Source organism: Euprymna scolopes, chromosome 20 (genome assembly GCF_053919585.1).
Source record: "Euprymna scolopes isolate OS-2025 chromosome 20, ASM5391958v1, whole genome shotgun sequence".
NCBI lineage: Eukaryota > Metazoa > Mollusca > Cephalopoda > Sepiida > Sepiolidae > Euprymna > Euprymna scolopes.
In genome coordinates, this window is record NC_136501.1 from 89,658,572 (window position 1) to 89,676,667 (window position 18,096).

Consider the following 18,096-nt stretch of genomic DNA (forward strand, 5'->3'; position numbering starts at 1 on the left):
TATAATTAATCGGTGAAAATAGCTTTATAAACGTCAAATCTTTTGATGTATGAGGATTTAAGAATTTTTAAGCCAGTTCACATAACTTTCTATTTAACAGTTTAAAAGTTTACAACTTCTTTTACAATTGTCATAAAATAAATAATTTATTTTACCAACTGTTAGCAAAATATTAAAATGGCTGACTTTTATATAAATATATTGAAATGAATTGTGGTGGATTTCATTTGTTTAAACCGTATTTTAAAATGTTTATTTTATGCCATTTAATTTTTGCTATCAATATATATTCGATTAACAATATATACAATTAAAATTAATTCAATGTGTACATCATTTATTTGTAAGACAAAAAATACAAAGACCATGCACACAGACACTCATGAAGTTGTCTTATAATTTTACTAGCAAAATACCTGTCCCATGACAGGTATAACCAATATGTATAGCATTAGTTTTAATTTTTCTTCTTTTGCTTTCGGGAGAGAGGGGTTAATACGTCACGGCTTTATCCCCCTCCACCGCTAAATGTTAAAGTTTACAAAAAACGTATAATAATGTTCCAATGTTACTCATTGTATTGCCTAGAATATGAATCCCATATATCATAATGATAAGTTCCTTAGTTTTGGAATTTATCTTGCACATACATATTATTGATAGCTTGCATGCCCATCAATCTACTTAAAATTTTAGATTTTATTACATAATATAATTTACACTTTGATGCAGAGCAATTCTTTTCTCTAGTAAATTTTTTGTACCTAGCTTATTTTAAAAGTTTGTTCTTTTTTTATTTGGGTAGGGAAGTGCAAGTTTGAGAGATACACTCACCCCAATAGTAAGGTTAAACAAAATAATAATGTGCACAGTTTACTCTCTGTGTTGTTTAGTATATAAATGTCATAATTCATAATGACCAGTTCATTAGTTCAGAAGTGAATTCTATACATAGAAATATATATAAAAACACTAGTGTAATACCTGCCCAATGAGGAGTAAAATTAATTCCCTGAACACTGCTTTTATACCCCCTTAAAAAGATTAAAATCAAGCTATAATAATGTCTAGAATTATTCAAATTTTGATCAATATCCATTACATGATTTTGATTCTAGAAAATTTCTAAAATTTAAGGCTTAAGCTTGAAGCGTTTTAAAATGAAATTAATATTCAAGAAATCTTGTTTAATTTGTGTCTAATGACTATGGATTAAATTCAATATGTATCTGATTTGAATTTTCAGATTGGAGATTCTGCCCATACCATTCCTCCTAAATACCATTTAAAATACCCCCCAAATTGAAATTTCGTATATATTTATTAATTACAGATTAATATCTATTGTCCAAATTTCATAAAAATCGGATGTATCTGGATTTTTGCAACGTGCTTCAACTCCCACCTTCTTTTAACTCGTTTGCCTAAAACTAAGTTAAACCAAATATAGCTCACATTTGGACCCCTTAACTGTAGATACCTATGCTCAAAAATTAATTATTATCAGGTGATTAGTTCAGGAATTCTGTACATACAAATATATAGATATAGATACATACCTATCTTTACACAGAGAGACATAAGCAAAATGTTATATATATATATATATATATATATATATATATATATAAAATAAAAATCATAAAAACTTATAAATCTATAAGGAAAGTATACAAAATTTTTATTATTTGGCAAGGAGTACAAATAAAACAAGGAAAAGATTATTTTATATATATATATATATATATATATATATATATATATATATATATATAGTAACCCGAATATAAGAAAAAATCTTTTCAGGTTTTCAGGTCCCAAATTAGAGCTTGTGTAAATGTACAGGGTAACCCGGATGTAAGTGGAATCCGGATATAAGAGAGCTAAATCCCCCCCGTATGTTATATCCGTTAAATATGTTATATCCGGGTTATATTGTAACCCGGATATAATATATCTTATTTTCATATTTTTAATATATCCAATTGAGCAATTCTGAGTCCCTTAAATTCGAACTTTTCACAAAAAAAAAAGATAGTTTTCTTTTCAGAGGCTTAAGATAACTTTGACAATTATAAAAATTAGCTTTAAATATTTTTGAAAATTATAAAAATTATTAAACAGTTCTTAAGAAAGATAAATCATTTTAGAAGGGATTTAGAAGGAAAAATATAACTTTTTAAATCTATCTATATATGTATGTATGTGCATGTGTATCAGTTTATATATGTATAGAGAGAGAGAAGGGGGGAGAGAGAGACAAAGATTATTATAAAGATTACAGAGAGTTTCAAAGAGAGATAACTTTTCATTCCATTTTTACTTATCTGCTCTGAATTTATCTCTGATGAAAAAATGACTGGTTTACTTGATATTACATCCAGCAATAATATCCCTTTTTTTCCTAAATTCACTTTTAAGCTTTTCACTGCCCAAATTATTCCTTGCTGCGTTTTATTAAAATGATTATTGAAAAAAAAAGTAAGCAAATCGCTTTATATAACAGTTAAACCAATCTAATGAGCATGCTCTTTAATGGGCTGACCCCCTTTTTGCTAACTGCTGTTACTACGTGGATTGCCCCTACGACTAATGTTGTAGTGGTCAATAAACCCTTACAACGCTGAACCGTTCTTCACCTGCTTGGGCAGTCATTCATATAAAAAATTTCATTTATATGCAGGGTGTTCTGAAAATAACAATCTATTTTGGAATATAAATTAACATCAAAATGGATGTTTAATTTTGAGACACCCTGTATAAAATATCTGTACAGTTTTCTTAATGGTAATCATTTTCAAAAAACAGCGTCTCCAGAGCAGGTCTGTGGAGTTGAGAAGAATAAAGTCCTACTCTGAATCCTAAAATTCCAAAAATTCACATTATGACTTTAACTCTGACACCTAGAATCCCAATCCTATATCTTATTCTACAATTCAAAACCTATGCTTAATTAATTAAGATATTTCAAACTAATGAAAACTCTAACACGATATTGTAACTGTAAGAATAAAAATACCTGCCCTTTTAATAATAATTGCATATATAAGGCAGTGGTTTACAGGTGTATTGTTAAATCTTGTTATAATAGTAGCAGTAATCAGGATAATCATACTATCAATAGTAATAATAATAAAATTTATTAAGAATCATAATAATAATAGAGACATGAATATAATACCTATATCGGTTTGACTGAAAGTCCTATCCAAATCACGTACTGTCTTCAACTCTTCAACCTTACTCTGGGGGCGCTGTCATCAAGTTACAGAATATTCACAGTTATTATAGTCAAAATAAAGACAAATAATGATTTTTTTTTTCATATAAATCACTATTAAGGATACCTGGCATTTCCTGTGAATGCTAATTTCCATTAATTACCCTACTGAAAAAAATAGTGATGAAATGAAATAATCTGTTTAATATTGTAATTTGAAATGCTTAAGTTTATTTTCAGAGAAAGTCAGAGATAAAATACCTATGCCCCAGGTGAGGTTCGAATTCACAACCTCTCTCTAAGTACTGCGCGCTAATCGATTGAGCCACCTTACAAAATAGGAAAAGGTGACACTATTAACTACATAAATCAAGAACAAGCAGTTTTATTTCTTCTTTTCCTTGTTTGAATTTTTCGTTCTACCCCCTTATTATAATCGAGTGTGAGTTAGCTGCTTAACTACATAAAGCAGAGCAGGTGGCTTTTTTCTTCTTTTCTTCTCTCTTTTAACTTTCATTCCCCTCTCTCTAGTTTAATACGGGTCAGCCAGCGAATATCAGAAAACTATTGCTAGAGTTGTCCCAGCATTATGGGTGTCAATGTTAGGATTTCTGAGTGTAAGGGTAAAAGCTCATAACCCCCTTTCCTTTACTTATAACTGATTAAGAATAAATTATCAACCAGGATTAAATATTAAAACATTATAATCTATCGGAAATGCAATTTTTATTTTTTAACAACACAGACCAATATTTGGTTAATATGACTATTGAAACAGATTTGAATATATACCTTATCTTTAAAAAGCTATTAATTACAAAGATTGGCAAGATAAGTGAATAAAAGTTGATCAACCATAGTTTGAGATTTGAACGCAGTCATTAGGTATTATTACGTATTACTTATAGACTTCCATAGACTGGTGAAGAGACGTTCAGTAACACCATTTGAAAATGATTACCGTTAAGAGAATTGTATAAAAAAAAGGTTAATTTGATTAAAGTAAAATAAATTTATTTTTTAAAACTATTGTGAAATTTATATTCATCTATTTTTTTTTCTGCGTCAGCTGGACAATAATTCAACGGTGAAAGGGTTAAAAACGTTTTTCTCTAACATTAATATATTTTTACTTATTTGCAGAGTCAATGTCCTTTCATGTAAGGTATTATGCATGTAATATTTTTGTTTATATCATTAATGTATCAATAAATTGAATATCTGTTAATAGTTTATGAAGAGAAACAACATAATTCACATTTTTAAAAGAACTTATCAAAAAGCGAAAATTTCTCTGTGGAAATTTTCGCTTTTTGTTTTATAAATTCTTGGAAATCATTCTCTGTTTTGAATAAGCTTTTTGCAGCTTATTTGTATCATAAACAATTAAATCCATAAATTGCATTATTTTCTATAAGAAAACTGTATGAATCATATAGAAATAAGGTATAGGGTTTCTCAGTATAAAACGTGGTAATCCATCTTGTTGTGGTATCATACATATTTAGATACACAACGGACTCTTCCAATAACTATATAATATTTTGACTCTAATACACTTGGGAGTCGAGTAACAGAACTACTTTCAGACAATATGCATACCAATTGAGGATCTGTCTTTACAATCAATCAGCAGAGACTGGGCCAACTCGGTGACCATTTATCTGTCAGGTTGGGGTAATTCTAGGATGTCCACCCTCTCTTGCCTTTCTTGCTTTGAGAACGAGTTGGTTCAGAGCTGTCTGGAGTACCCTCATCGGGGAATGCCAATAAAGCTGTTCAGGCAAATTTGGAGGGACCAGAGTGCATTACCTCTAGTGTGATTGCTTTTGCTTCAAGAATATCATGTTAAATTGAAAAATGATCACGAACAAGAAACGCAGTAGTTTCATCCTTATTTATATACACAATGGATTCATTTGATAAATACATAATACTTTCACTGTAATCCACTCAGGGTTAAACAACAAATGATAAATCATAAATGACAAATGTTGACAAATATATACCAGTTGAAGATCCGTTTTGACAATCAATCTGACAGAGAGTGGGCCTCGACTAAAAAATGCTGACAGGGTTTCCAGGCATTTTTAAGCGGTCAGAGTGCTCCATCTTTGGGGTGCTGACTTATTCTTCCCACCTACAAACCTTATGCCACAACATCCTAAGATATAATAGATAGAAAATTGTATTTATATTTAATACAAATTATTCACAATGCATCTGTAATTTATTCAGACAATCAAGCAGCTAAAGCTACACTGGCAACATTGTATTACTGTAATGTAACCTTATTCTTCTTTTCAACATGTGTTTTGCTCTTAACTATTTGATATGCCTCTTTGAGGACATGACACGCCTTTTTATGAACGAGACAAGAAAGACAAGAAAACTTTGCATTCACAAAAAACTGAAATGATAACAATATGAGTGTTCCTTTAGTATATCTTTTAAAATTTAAATTTTACAAGCCATTTTCTAAACATGCACCTCGGCACTAATAGAACCATTCTAAAAAGTAACAGATTACCCTGACACACTCTTTCATTGTTATGCTATGGTTCTGCTGAGTAATGACTTCCTTGAGTTCTGCGATTGTTTGTGAATTGTTCTCATACACATGGTCTTTCAAAAAACAAAAACACAAAGATAGAAATCGAGTACATGTGGTGACTATTCTGGAATGCAGCGTTTTCTGATCAATCAACTTGCAAAACAACAATGCAAATGTTCTATCATGATGTTAGCTGTATGGGGAGTTGATTCATCTTAAAACCATTGCTTATCTCATCACATACCATGACAGACATGAAGTACTCTTCAGAGTTTGTTAAATATACTATGTGACACTCATTATTAACCATCACTTTTTCCTTATTCTGAAACTAAAATGGAACCCGATGATGCCATGTTTGAAGATGGCGGCCCACATGGTGCACTTTAATATGCAATGGTCTCTGAAGGATTTCATCTGCCGCTTGAGATGGTCCTTCAGAATGCAGAGTTGTAGCTATTGATAAGGAAAAGTGGGCTTCATCACTGAAACACACATTCTGAAGAAAGTCTTCTCTTAATCAGTCAACATACAAAGCAACAATCTAGCCACTGCATAGTTATGTGAGGTGTGCTAGCAATTACTATCTTGATGAAACCATTGTCCCTCTTAGCATATACTATAATGGTCATCAAATGCCCTCCAGAATTATTAATAGTCTTACATGTTTTGCAATGGAAACCTAAGTAACGCATTTCACAGGTGTATTTGTCATTAGACAGATAAAAAACAAAGACCGTTGCATATTTATGGCTGAAATTTGATAGAAAAGTCAGGCATAGACAGAAGTTTAATTGTGACAAATATGGCTGATGTACAAACAATTTCTGACAATCCTTGTTAAAGGAAAATGTCTCTATAAGAGATTCTATTAGTTTGTTATGCATAAGTTTGAAATACAATTATGGTTAGTCTTTGTCATGTTTAAATATAAAATACCATTTTCATTGTTCTGTCATGCTTAAGTTTAAAATAGCATTGTGGTGTACTTAAGAGTAAAGTGTACACTGAAGGATTTTATCAGGAATCGCTTGAAATTCTCTGAACAAAATTCTTGCTTTTGACGTAGCATGATGAAAACAATTGAGTTTCATCATTGAATAGAAGAAAACTTTTCCTTAACTGTGCCATCATTTTAAATAAGTTGGAAACGTTTTTCTGTTTTCTACCAACCCAGAAAAATACAGATTAATACCGTTAATATTGGTGGAGGTATTAACCTCCAAATAGGTCAGGTTTATACTGAGATACCCAGTACATTTACTTTCCAATAAAATGTATAGTTTGATATATATAATTTTTTGTTTTTTACAGGTAATTTCTATGGATATCTAATAATACATATATGTAATTATGTGATTGTCCTCTTAACCATACATGTGTGTAGAAAAATCTGTTTTAACCTGTATATTATTTTGTTTATTTAGAAGATGTACAATTGAGATACTGAAAAAGCATGTGGACATGTTCGTTTTGCCTAATATGTAAAATATCTCATTTTGTCGTCATCTCCAGTAGAATGCACATAGAGCTTAACTATTTTTAGACGTCAACTTTGAACTAAGCATTTTAATCACAGCTTCTTATGGTCTGTTATCTCTGCATCCATTATGAAATTAATACCATGCTTTAACATGAAGTATCGTTTTATAAGAAAACTCATCTCTGTTATTTACTGCTTATTATGCACCATATCAACTTATTACTGCTTATTATATATTACATCAAGTTTATATTTTCTTTGTGACTTCAGAAATTTAATGTTCAAGCATATATGCTTTATTTTTTACTAGATAAGCCTTGGTGTATAAAAAGTATCGATTTCTTAATTGTTATTAAATATAAACAAAAATGATAAAGTAAAAAAACTAAAACTTATGTATAAAATATAACAGGATTTATTTGCACTCACAAGTAATACACTAAAATAGTCTTATAAATCAGTTTTCCTAATACATGGATATAATATGTACACCAACAGAACTGATTTGTTTTAGTAATGAGAAGCGACACATATCAGTGAGCTTATGGAACCTGCTAAGATCAATCATCATCAACCGTCCTCATCTTGGATGTTATTCTCAAAACGCTTCAACTGGTATAACCTCTGATCTTTTGCAGGTGCATTTTATCGAATTCGAGAATCTGTATGAAAACTTAAAAGGAACACATTTATTTGATCCACAGAGGTAGCTTACTCTTGTTCCCCCAGCCATGACTAAGTACAGATCTTAAGCAATTCATAATTGCATTTGTAGTCGCACCTGTTGTGCAATAGATAAAGTACTTTAAGTAGTAATCAGTACTACGAGATAGTCTTCTGGAAGTTGATGGTCTAATCCTCCATATAGATTCTCAAGTTCCACAACCCCTTTATTTAATAAATGAAGGTAGCTTGCTCTTGCTCCATCTCGTTCCATCTTGTAGTCTTGTATAGAGTAATGCTTTCATATACTGGGTATTGTGTGTGGATTTGTGCTTCTGAGTTCGAGTTCTGTTGGAGCTACTGCATTATTTTCACTAATGTGGTTGAGAAAGGTATGAACGTACATAGCCCCTTCTGCTATACAAGACAAGACTCAAAAACGTTAGTTGTTCAACTAGACTAGAAGGAATTCTATGAAAGAACAAGACTTACTTTCTTATCACTGCATTATTTCCAGTCAAGATGGACTTCTCTTTGCCATTAGACTCTCAAGCAGGAGAGTTAAGGTTGGAGATTGTACAACCCTTGCATCACTATAGACTTCCCTTCCTTAAAGGGAATATCCATTGTCTTTCAAAACTGCAAGGAGGCTTTATATTAGTTCAAATTAATATTAAACATTTTTATAGGTGTTCATTTGGGAGATTATCATTAGAAAATTCTTACTGACTAAATTGGTTTAAAAACATATCTGCCTTAAATAGTCTCTACTTCCTGTCTAATCATTCAAGGGAAATAACTCATCTGTAATCTGATATTAACACATAATAAATTTTACCAGTAAAACTATTCTGACACATTGTTTCCTCTTAAAATTCTTAATTGGTTCACTTTTCTTTAGCATCAGCAGGTACTGAGTCGGACTTCCAAGTCCAGAAGTCTGTTGTGAGTGAACAACAGAAGAAAGAAATTAAAGAAGAGTTCCAAAAGCTGGAAGTCAGCGTTGATGTGAAACGCGAGCACAAGAAATCAGGTAACTATACAATGAGAGATGATCTTCTGCAGCACGTAATAAAGCCTGGGTTTCTTTTTTTTATCTTTTTGAAAAAAAAAATCTTACCAAATATTTTTTACCTGTGATAAAAATGCATTCCTTGACTTAATATGATTTGTTTATTGATGTGAGTTATCTACCCTTGAATTGAACGATGATGCCTTGCTATAAATTCCCAAAATCTTTAATACTCCTGGCCTCTAATTATTGCTTTATACAAACGGTTTGTATGATTAACAATATTCATGGGAGGAAAAAAAAAATTTTAATTGATATTTTGCAGAAACATTACAAAGATAAAACATGTTGAATAAATAACTTTACATGAATAACATGTAAAATCTATATAATAATATGCTAAGACAATTTCATGACTTTATCGCCCTTTCACTGTCGAAGATGCAATTACAAAAAAAAAATCATTTTTTTTAAAATTTCATCTGATGTCACTATGTGGTGAACATAAAACTTAAATTAAAATACACTTCTTTGGCCTTTGGACTAGGATCAAAGTGTAGCATCTGCTTTATCCAACGATTGTATAATAATATTGTGGGTTCCTTGTTCTTGCCGGGCATCCATATCAAAATATATCAAAAACTCCTGCAAGTGTTTTGCAAATAGACCCTCCCACACACTTATAATCTGAATTATTCTGAAACTATTCAAAAGTTCGATGAGCAGCAAATTAAATTTTTTGTTTAACAAAAAAAGATTTATTGAATTATATTGGTTGCTGCTTGTATTATTTGGACTATTGTTCTCATCTTGATTGTAATATTCACAACGTTTCAACCGATGTAACCTCCGACTTTGTTCAGGTGCATCTTTTCGAACATAGGAACCTTCTAGTCAAAATTGAGAATCTTCACTTTGAATTCAGAATCCATTACAGAATTTTTAACTAAATGCTTTATTTAATTCACATAGGGCGATTGTTTTTATTCCATTAACCATGACTGGGTATGAATGTTAATTTATGCTATCCTTTTAACTTATGCACAGTTTTTAGTGTATATTGTTAATATATTTACACAATAAGAACATTGAGCTAGCACAGCACTCATAGAATGTGGTGGAACTTTTTATTTTGTGATAAAGATACATCCGGGCATCTATGGAAGTCATCATCACCCGGTTTTAGTATTTAAAGTGTTGCAAATGTCTCAGTCTCTGAGGTAGGCAACATCAGGTAATGTTTCACATCTGCTCTTCATGTTGTCTGATCTATAGAGTGTACACCAGTCATGTAGCAAGTAGTTAGCTCAACTCAGTTTTTTCTTGGTCTTCCATGCACCCTCATGTCTGGGATATCTATGAGCGTTAATTAAGTGGATGCAGAAGGCGGAATGCTGTACATGGCCTATCTATCTGAGATGCCAAGTACGTAAAGCATTCCAATGCCAAACTTTTGATAGAGCATGGCAGAAGGGATTCTTTCTTTTAGTTTTCTGCCGCGCATCCACCTGATCATTAAATGGTCATTCTGTTGAAGCCGTTACGTCAGAAATGTTGACAGCTCATGTTTCACTGCCATTCAAGATGGTTGAGCAAACACAGGTCAAAAAGACCTTGCCCTGTGTCCTGATAACAATATTTAAAGAAAAAAAAAGATCTGCCATTTTGTATTTTTTTTACATTTGTAACCCAAATATGGAAAGAGAGTAGTTAACCATATAATAAATAATGCACACACAATATAAACATTAATTATGAGGATTGTGTTTCCTTTAAATATTTCTCCCTTATCAATGTTTAAAACATTTCCAACAATTTTCCGTATTTATTACTTAGAATGAGTGGACAGTTTGATTATACATTGTTTATTTACCGGATAATTATACCAAAAGTGAATGTGATATTAAAAAATATCTTCAGTTTATATTTTTCCATCATTTTCTCTCTTCTCTTGGTTATGCTTATTTTTATTTTTATTTTTTATGCATAATGATGTAGTTATTTTTATAAAGTTTTTATTTATCTAATAAATATATTACCAGAGAAATGTTTCACTTTTCCAAAATAGTACTGCTATTTGTGGTAGATATTTTTAATTAATGTCATCTGCAGAATGAGGTGTTTAGAGAAAGGAAAATAATAATTATTACATTCTCCAATGTCAGGGTTGCGCAGTTGGAAGGGATAAAGTTTGACTCTGACTCCGACTTGTAAGATTCCTAAATTTCTGACTGTAACTCTAATTCCTGCCGATATTCAGATTGTCTATTAATTCTTCATAGATTAAAAAATCTAGCATTCTTACAAGTCTGACTTTTTCCTTAATCCCATAACTCCCCCCGACTATGCAACCCTGGTTTAAATTTGCTTTTAATTAATTTTTTTTTTTCAGCATTAATTCAGGTTAATTTTAAATAATAAAAGTTTTACTCCAATTCATAGGATTCTGAAATATCCTTATTTTAAAATCATCCACTATAAAAACTGTCTTTTGATTCTTTGGAGATTAAAAAACCCAACTCAAACTCCTAGCATTCTTCAAGTCTGATTTCAGCTCTGACTCATTCCAAAACCTCAAACTCACTCCAACTTCGGCATCTCTAGCTTAAATTGGCTTAAAAAATATTTTGTATTCTTTTGTAATTTTTTTCAGGGTTCTTATGCAGAACTGTACTATTTTTTAGATAATATTTTCAAGTTAAATTCAATTTTTACAGTATCTTTTGTTTATCAAATTGTAAGGTGAAAGTACAGAATAATTACAAAACGTCCTCTCCATGTTAAGAATGGCTTTCTAAATAATAACGTTATTTCAGCATGGCCCGTATTCTGCATAAGTACCTTTTTTGATGTTAATTCAGGTTATGTTTCTGAATTTTGGAGATGAGGATCGATAATTTGTATTATTTGAACTACTGTTCTCATCTTGAGAATTCAGGTTAATTTCTAATCATAAAATATTCAACTTGGACTCCTTATTTTAAAGTCAATATTCTGATTGTCTTGATTCTTTGGAAATTTAATTATCTGACTACGACTCTTTCCAAAACTTTGACTTTGACTCCAACTCTGCAACCCTGGTTTAAATTGGATTTTAATATTTTTTTTTTATTATTTATTTTTTTTTTTCAGCTTTACTTCAGGTTAATTTCAAGTGATAATTTAAAACCTAGAAAAATGCTATAATCCTTACTCCATTTTTAGAAAATATTTTATTTGTGAAGCAAATATTGAGATTTTATGATATTGTTTATGAGAAGAATAAATGCCTTTGTACAATAATACGCCAGTACTTTCGTTTGTACCTCCATTATTAAAAGTTCGGATTGTGTTGCAGCTAAATGATAAGAAATGCATCTGTCGGCTCTCCTCCTCTCCCCATTATTCATAGCATGTCTCCCTGTTTCCTTCCCTAGAGTCTCCACCTGTTGCTGAAGTGAGCCCTTTGATTACGAAGACAGAAACAACGATAATTACTGAAGAAACTACTCAAACAATTACCGACAGAAGAGTAGACAAAGAGACTACTCAAACAGCTCCCTCGGAAGGTGGGGAACCCGCACAATTTGAGGATTCCAGCATGCAGACCTTCCTCTTGACCATGATAATGGCAATGATGTTGATACGATTCATGGCGTGGCTCTTAAGTTTTGGTTGCTGTTTTTGGTGTTGTTTCTTCTGTTGTCTTTGGCAGTGAGAATTGGGGGAACAAAGAAACATCAAACCATCCAACAACGGCTCATCTGATTGCTGTCCCCCCAAAACGATATGCATGGCATAATTCAAAGAAACAAAACCATCAGGCTAACAATATTTTTGCTTATTTTTAATTTTTGTAAAATTACTTATATTAAAAAGCTGTTATAACCCCAGGAATTTAAGTAAAGGAAAGTTTAAATTAGGAATTCTGTTGAGTTAGATGTTCATCTCTTTCTCTAACATTTGCATTTTGTCCAAAAGAATTATGTTTTATGCTTTAGATATGCTGAATTAATATTTCATTTTTCAAAGAAATTCTTTTTGATTGTATAAAAAATAGATCTGCAGTATTTTTTAATTTAAGTTTAAAAAGACCCTCAATTTTCGCTCTTGTATGACTGCTGTTTTTTCTTTGTATTTTTCTGAAAAAGCATCAGTTTCTTGCAAGTTAGTTTATGCTTTACTCTCATAAAATACTCAAGATCTTCATGCTATGAACTTGCTTTAAAATAATGTTTACTTTTGATGACAGTTCAGAGTTTTAGATAAAGTAGATGCTAATATTCATTTGAAGCTTTGGTGTATTATTTATTCAACTATATATTAAAAATCTATTTCAACTGACAAAACACTTTCTATAATAATACAGATATGGTTCATTGTGAAATGATATAGCTTATTGTGAACAGGAAAATTAAGTGTTTCATTTTAGATTTTTATTTTATTTATATAATTTTGAAACATAGTGTTACAAAAATAATGGTTATACTATATTTAAGACATCCATTTATAAACTGAATCAGTTAAGCAAATAAATATATATTATATATTATTTCTAAATGTTAATTTTCATAGTCAAGTACTTAGAAAGACTTTTATTATTTTATAAATAGGTACAAGCTAAAACAAACTCATTTGCGTAAATTAAAATCTATTAGCAAAATAATTTAGAAGAATAAGAATCTTCTAGTATAAATTAGTATATTAGAATCTTCTATGGTGATTATTTAGAATTTAATTTATTTATTCATTTTATGTGAAATGATTTTTTTTGTTTTCAACTGGGGTTATAACAAACTTTGTTAGAAGCAGGTGGCCTGATATTATGACAGTAAAGTATTGGCTTTGTTATTTCATAAGTAATGCTGTTTATAAATCAAAGTAAATTGAATCGAATCAAAGAATTATTTCTGCAAACCTGTCTTTGGTTCAGCAGCAATTTGTACATTTGAATAGAGAATGTTTAAATAAATGAATTGGATTTATCATAATTATTGCTTTTTTGTGTCATGAAGTATTTGAGTGGTGCAGTAACTAATGTTTGGAAGGCAAAGGGCATGATATTTCCTTCTATTTTTCAAACTAGGCTTCATTACAGACATACTTTGTTGAATGCTGCTTTTTATATACTAGATTGCATATTCATTGAACTATATGTTCTTTTATGATGTATTTGAAGTGAATAAAACGTCAGTAGGTGATATATAAAAGTGAACGTGTGTGTGTGTATGTGTGTGTGTGTACATTTCCCTACGCAATAACTCTGTCAATTTTTAGTCTACAGACTCGAAATTTGATATACAGGGTACTGAGATTTGGGAAAATCGACGTGATCGGTTTTCGGCCAGAAATTTGGCGATCAAGGGGTCAAAGTTCAACGATTTGACCTTTAAGAACTCTACGAAACTCCTCCGACAATTTTGGGTCTAAACACTTGAAATTTTAAATATAGGTTCATTGGACATGGATCTAACTTAATAACTTGATTTGAGCCCAAAACAATAAATTTAAAGGGGTCATAATAGGGTCAAAGTTAAAAAAATTGACCCTTTTTTTTTTTTTTTTTGCTCAACATACATCTCCAAATACCCGGGCAACGCCGGGCACCCATGCTAGTATATATATATAAGTGGATAAGTTAGTTTGTTTATTAGCAAGGTTAATATTAAAATACCCTTTTTATATATTATATACTATTAATTAGCATTATTGGAAAAAGTGCTTGGATTTTAGTATTACTTTTTATTTGGAATGCAATTATAAAGGTGTTGTCATTTATATGTACTTACAGAAATCAGCCGGAATGTATTGAATATTGTACATTTATTACTTGTTTTTAAAAATCTTTTTGGTTAATCTAGTTGTAATACTATTTCACTGAAATTTGTATATGCACACATACACATATATATGAATATTGTTATACTATATTCAATTTATATCGAAAGAATAATTACATAACCTAAATATGAACTAGAATAATACCTGTCGCAAGACGGGTACAAACAATATCTAAATTCATTTATTTTTTTCTTTTTGGAGAGGTACACTCTTTAAATGGTAAAGTTTACAAACAAAAATGTGCTCATGTTACTCATCACGTTGCCTACAATACATATTCTATAATTCACTAATAAGATTATAATTTTTGGAATAATCAGATTAAATAATATGGTTGAGGATGAACTTATAGCTACTAGGATTTTGACAGGACTATCTAATTGATTAGGCCTCTCCAAACTCCCATTTAGTGAAAGTAAGAGTCAAAGTAAAAATTGGCTCAGTCACCGGGATTCAGTCCTGAAGCATCATGAATTGCCACCCACGGCCAACAAGTAGCCCCGTTTTCGGGAAGAGAAGAGCGTTACCTCTCTGCATAGGGTTGAAATGAATGAATTTGTGGTCATGTCGACAAGGTAGCCATGCTTTAAGTAAACAATATAACCATGTTAAACATAAAGATAATAGTTTAAAATTGTTACGGCAATGTAAACCTCAAATCTCTTATATTCAGTGTTGTAGCCTTGCAGGCTAATAATAATCAAGACAAAAACATTGGTATGATAAACAAAAAGCATATCAACAAAACTGTATTACAGAAATACACATCATAATTCTGTGGCCATAACTCGCTGCCACAGTGTTTATATTTATATCTATTGTTTTTGGGTAAATCCATTATTCCTGAAAGGGTAAATCAGCTAACCCCAAAATAAAAATAACTATAATATAATCAAAATACATCATCTAAGAACATAGGAAAGTAAATGTTTCATTTTGCAAATGTTTTTATGTTCAATGAATATGTTGTTTATTAATTTTCTTTTTTATTGGTGATTATTACTTTTGTGAAACTTTTTTTGTCTAGATAACTTACATTAAGACTATTCTTAGATGCACTGTCCAAATATTGATATGCACATTGGCACAGATTTTAGTACCTGTCATTTCTCCAAGATCACCTGCTTCTAATGTAATTCCCAATGCATGATAAACCTGCTGTTTATATGACATTATCACCAAAATATTCCTATTTTTACTTTCCATTTTCCCATGTTACTTTTGCATGTTTCTCTGTATTTGCTTAATGAATATGGACATAAGCTTGCACTTGATTTACAGATAGATTGTTAATTAATTTTTTTTGTTTAGAAAAATATGTATGCAGTCAAAGTTATGTTCTTGTTTATCTCCCCTTGTAGCAACAGTAATCATAAAAAGAAAGCATCAGTCATATGACTGATTATGACTTACATACAACTCCTCTTTGTGAGCTTCTCCCCTCCTCCCACGACTTATACTTTATGTTATTCATATTGTGATGTCACTAACACAAACATCTAGTCATATATTTATGACTAGTCATATCTATGACTGGTTCTACTTTCAAATAACTATTACAGTATATTGTTTTAATAAGTTCTTCATGTACATGCACACTTTGTTTCTGATATCATTCCAAAGATGACATGAGCAAATTATTCAGCTAGTCATTCATTAATCGACATCTTGAATTTTAAAACTTTTTGTACATTCTACATGCAGACATTTAAATAATTTCAGCCATTTTAAAAAAATAAGTGTGAGTATTTCAGTGTTTTCTTTCCAACTAAAGGATATTTGATAACAGTCTACCTAAAAATATCTGTTACAGGTAAAAAAAAACAAATTTCCTTCATTTATATTTTTGGTAATTTCAAAAATTACAATTCTTTTATCTTGCCTTTAATTCTTGTTTCTCAATATACATTTGCTACTAGTTAAAATGCACTTTAAACGTTTCATTGAAAATTGTTTTTGTTTTGTCATTGTCATTGTATCCACATGTATTTGAATCCAAATGTTATTGTAGCCACATGTATTTGTATCCAAATGTTATTGTATCCACATATATTTGTATCCAAATGTTATGTTTCATCTCATATTGCCATTCTGGTCATCTTACAATATAGTTAACAGGCAAGAAACCGAAAAGAAAAAAATGCAACTAATAATTTTAAGAAATAGAATTTAAATTTAATTTTCTATGCTTTTAAAGTGTGGAAAATGTTTATAAGATTTATTTTCTCTGAATTTGTAATTATTAAGTTGACTTAGTGAAACACAAACCAAAAGAAAAATGGTAATCGATTTTTTTTAGAAGTTGTCGCTTAGTTTGGGATTATTTTAGGCTGAAAAGATAGTAAAAATAAACAAATGACTTGCTCCGCTATTATCTCTAAGTTCAGAAAAAGGGTTTGTAACTGGGACTTCAGGTTAGTGATAGGCTAAGTTATTTATTTAAACTATTTTTTAAGCAATTAAGCACCAACAACAACACAAAGTTAAAACGACCATTTTGTTCCTTGTGTAGCAAAAGAGAGAGCTTTGAACAGATTCTAATTTAAAAAAAAAAAAAAATTCAAATCATTAAAAGCATACAAGTCGGTAAAAAATTTAATTTTAATGTGTTTCATAAAAATTGTTTGTTACGTTTTTATTTCATTTTTTTTTTTAAATATCTCAGTTAACTAGATTGTAAGATTACCTTCATTCCTTTTCTTTCCGTAGTAAACCATTATTTATGTTGATTAATCCTAGCATGTATTTGTTTATCCTCTGTTTTATTTGTGTCATCCATACTTTTTATAAATGTATATTTCCCGATCTCAGTGATTCCTGCGATCTTTACTCATCGTAAGTTTTTCTCATCATTCAACATCATCAGCCATTTAATATGCGATTTTATGCTCATTAGTCCGCTACACTAATACGCTAGAAATTGCGACAGTGACTCACTGACTGACCTATTGACGCCACTGTTCCGTTGGTACTGTATGCCATACTTCTATTTTGCTGTAGTTTTGCACAATTAAACATGGCTGCTTGCAATTTTGCACCTACACAGCTACCTCACATGTAGACCTACACGCTTGCTTTTTAGTACTCTGGGATTATGGCAGTCATCTACCTATGAGTTTTAATAAAGATAATCGAAAGTTTATTTAATCATACTATAGTCCATTAAAAACAGTCTGTATTAATCCATAAAGTACATTATATCTATCTTTATAAAGTTAAATATGTGCATATGTTTGCATAATGCATTAAAGTTAAATATGTGCATATGTACAGCATTATAGAACTCATTCGTAAACTTATTAACTGATCGTGAATTTTAGAACACAAATGCTAGCAATAAAAGT

At 30.5% G+C, this 18,096-nt stretch overlaps 1 protein-coding gene across 12 annotated transcripts in view; it reads left to right on the forward strand.

Moving 5' to 3' along the window:
* Positions 1–18,096, forward strand: part of LOC145241637 (titin-like) — a 698,616-nt gene that overhangs the window by 248,447 nt on the left and 432,073 nt on the right. For all 12 annotated transcript variants that reach the window (XM_080104717.1, XM_080104725.1, XM_080104729.1 and 9 more), the window contains one exon: positions 8,822–8,953. In XM_080104717.1, the coding sequence (XP_079960843.1) occupies positions 8,822–8,953 (132 nt within the window). The remainder of the gene's footprint in view (positions 1–8,821; positions 8,954–18,096) is intronic.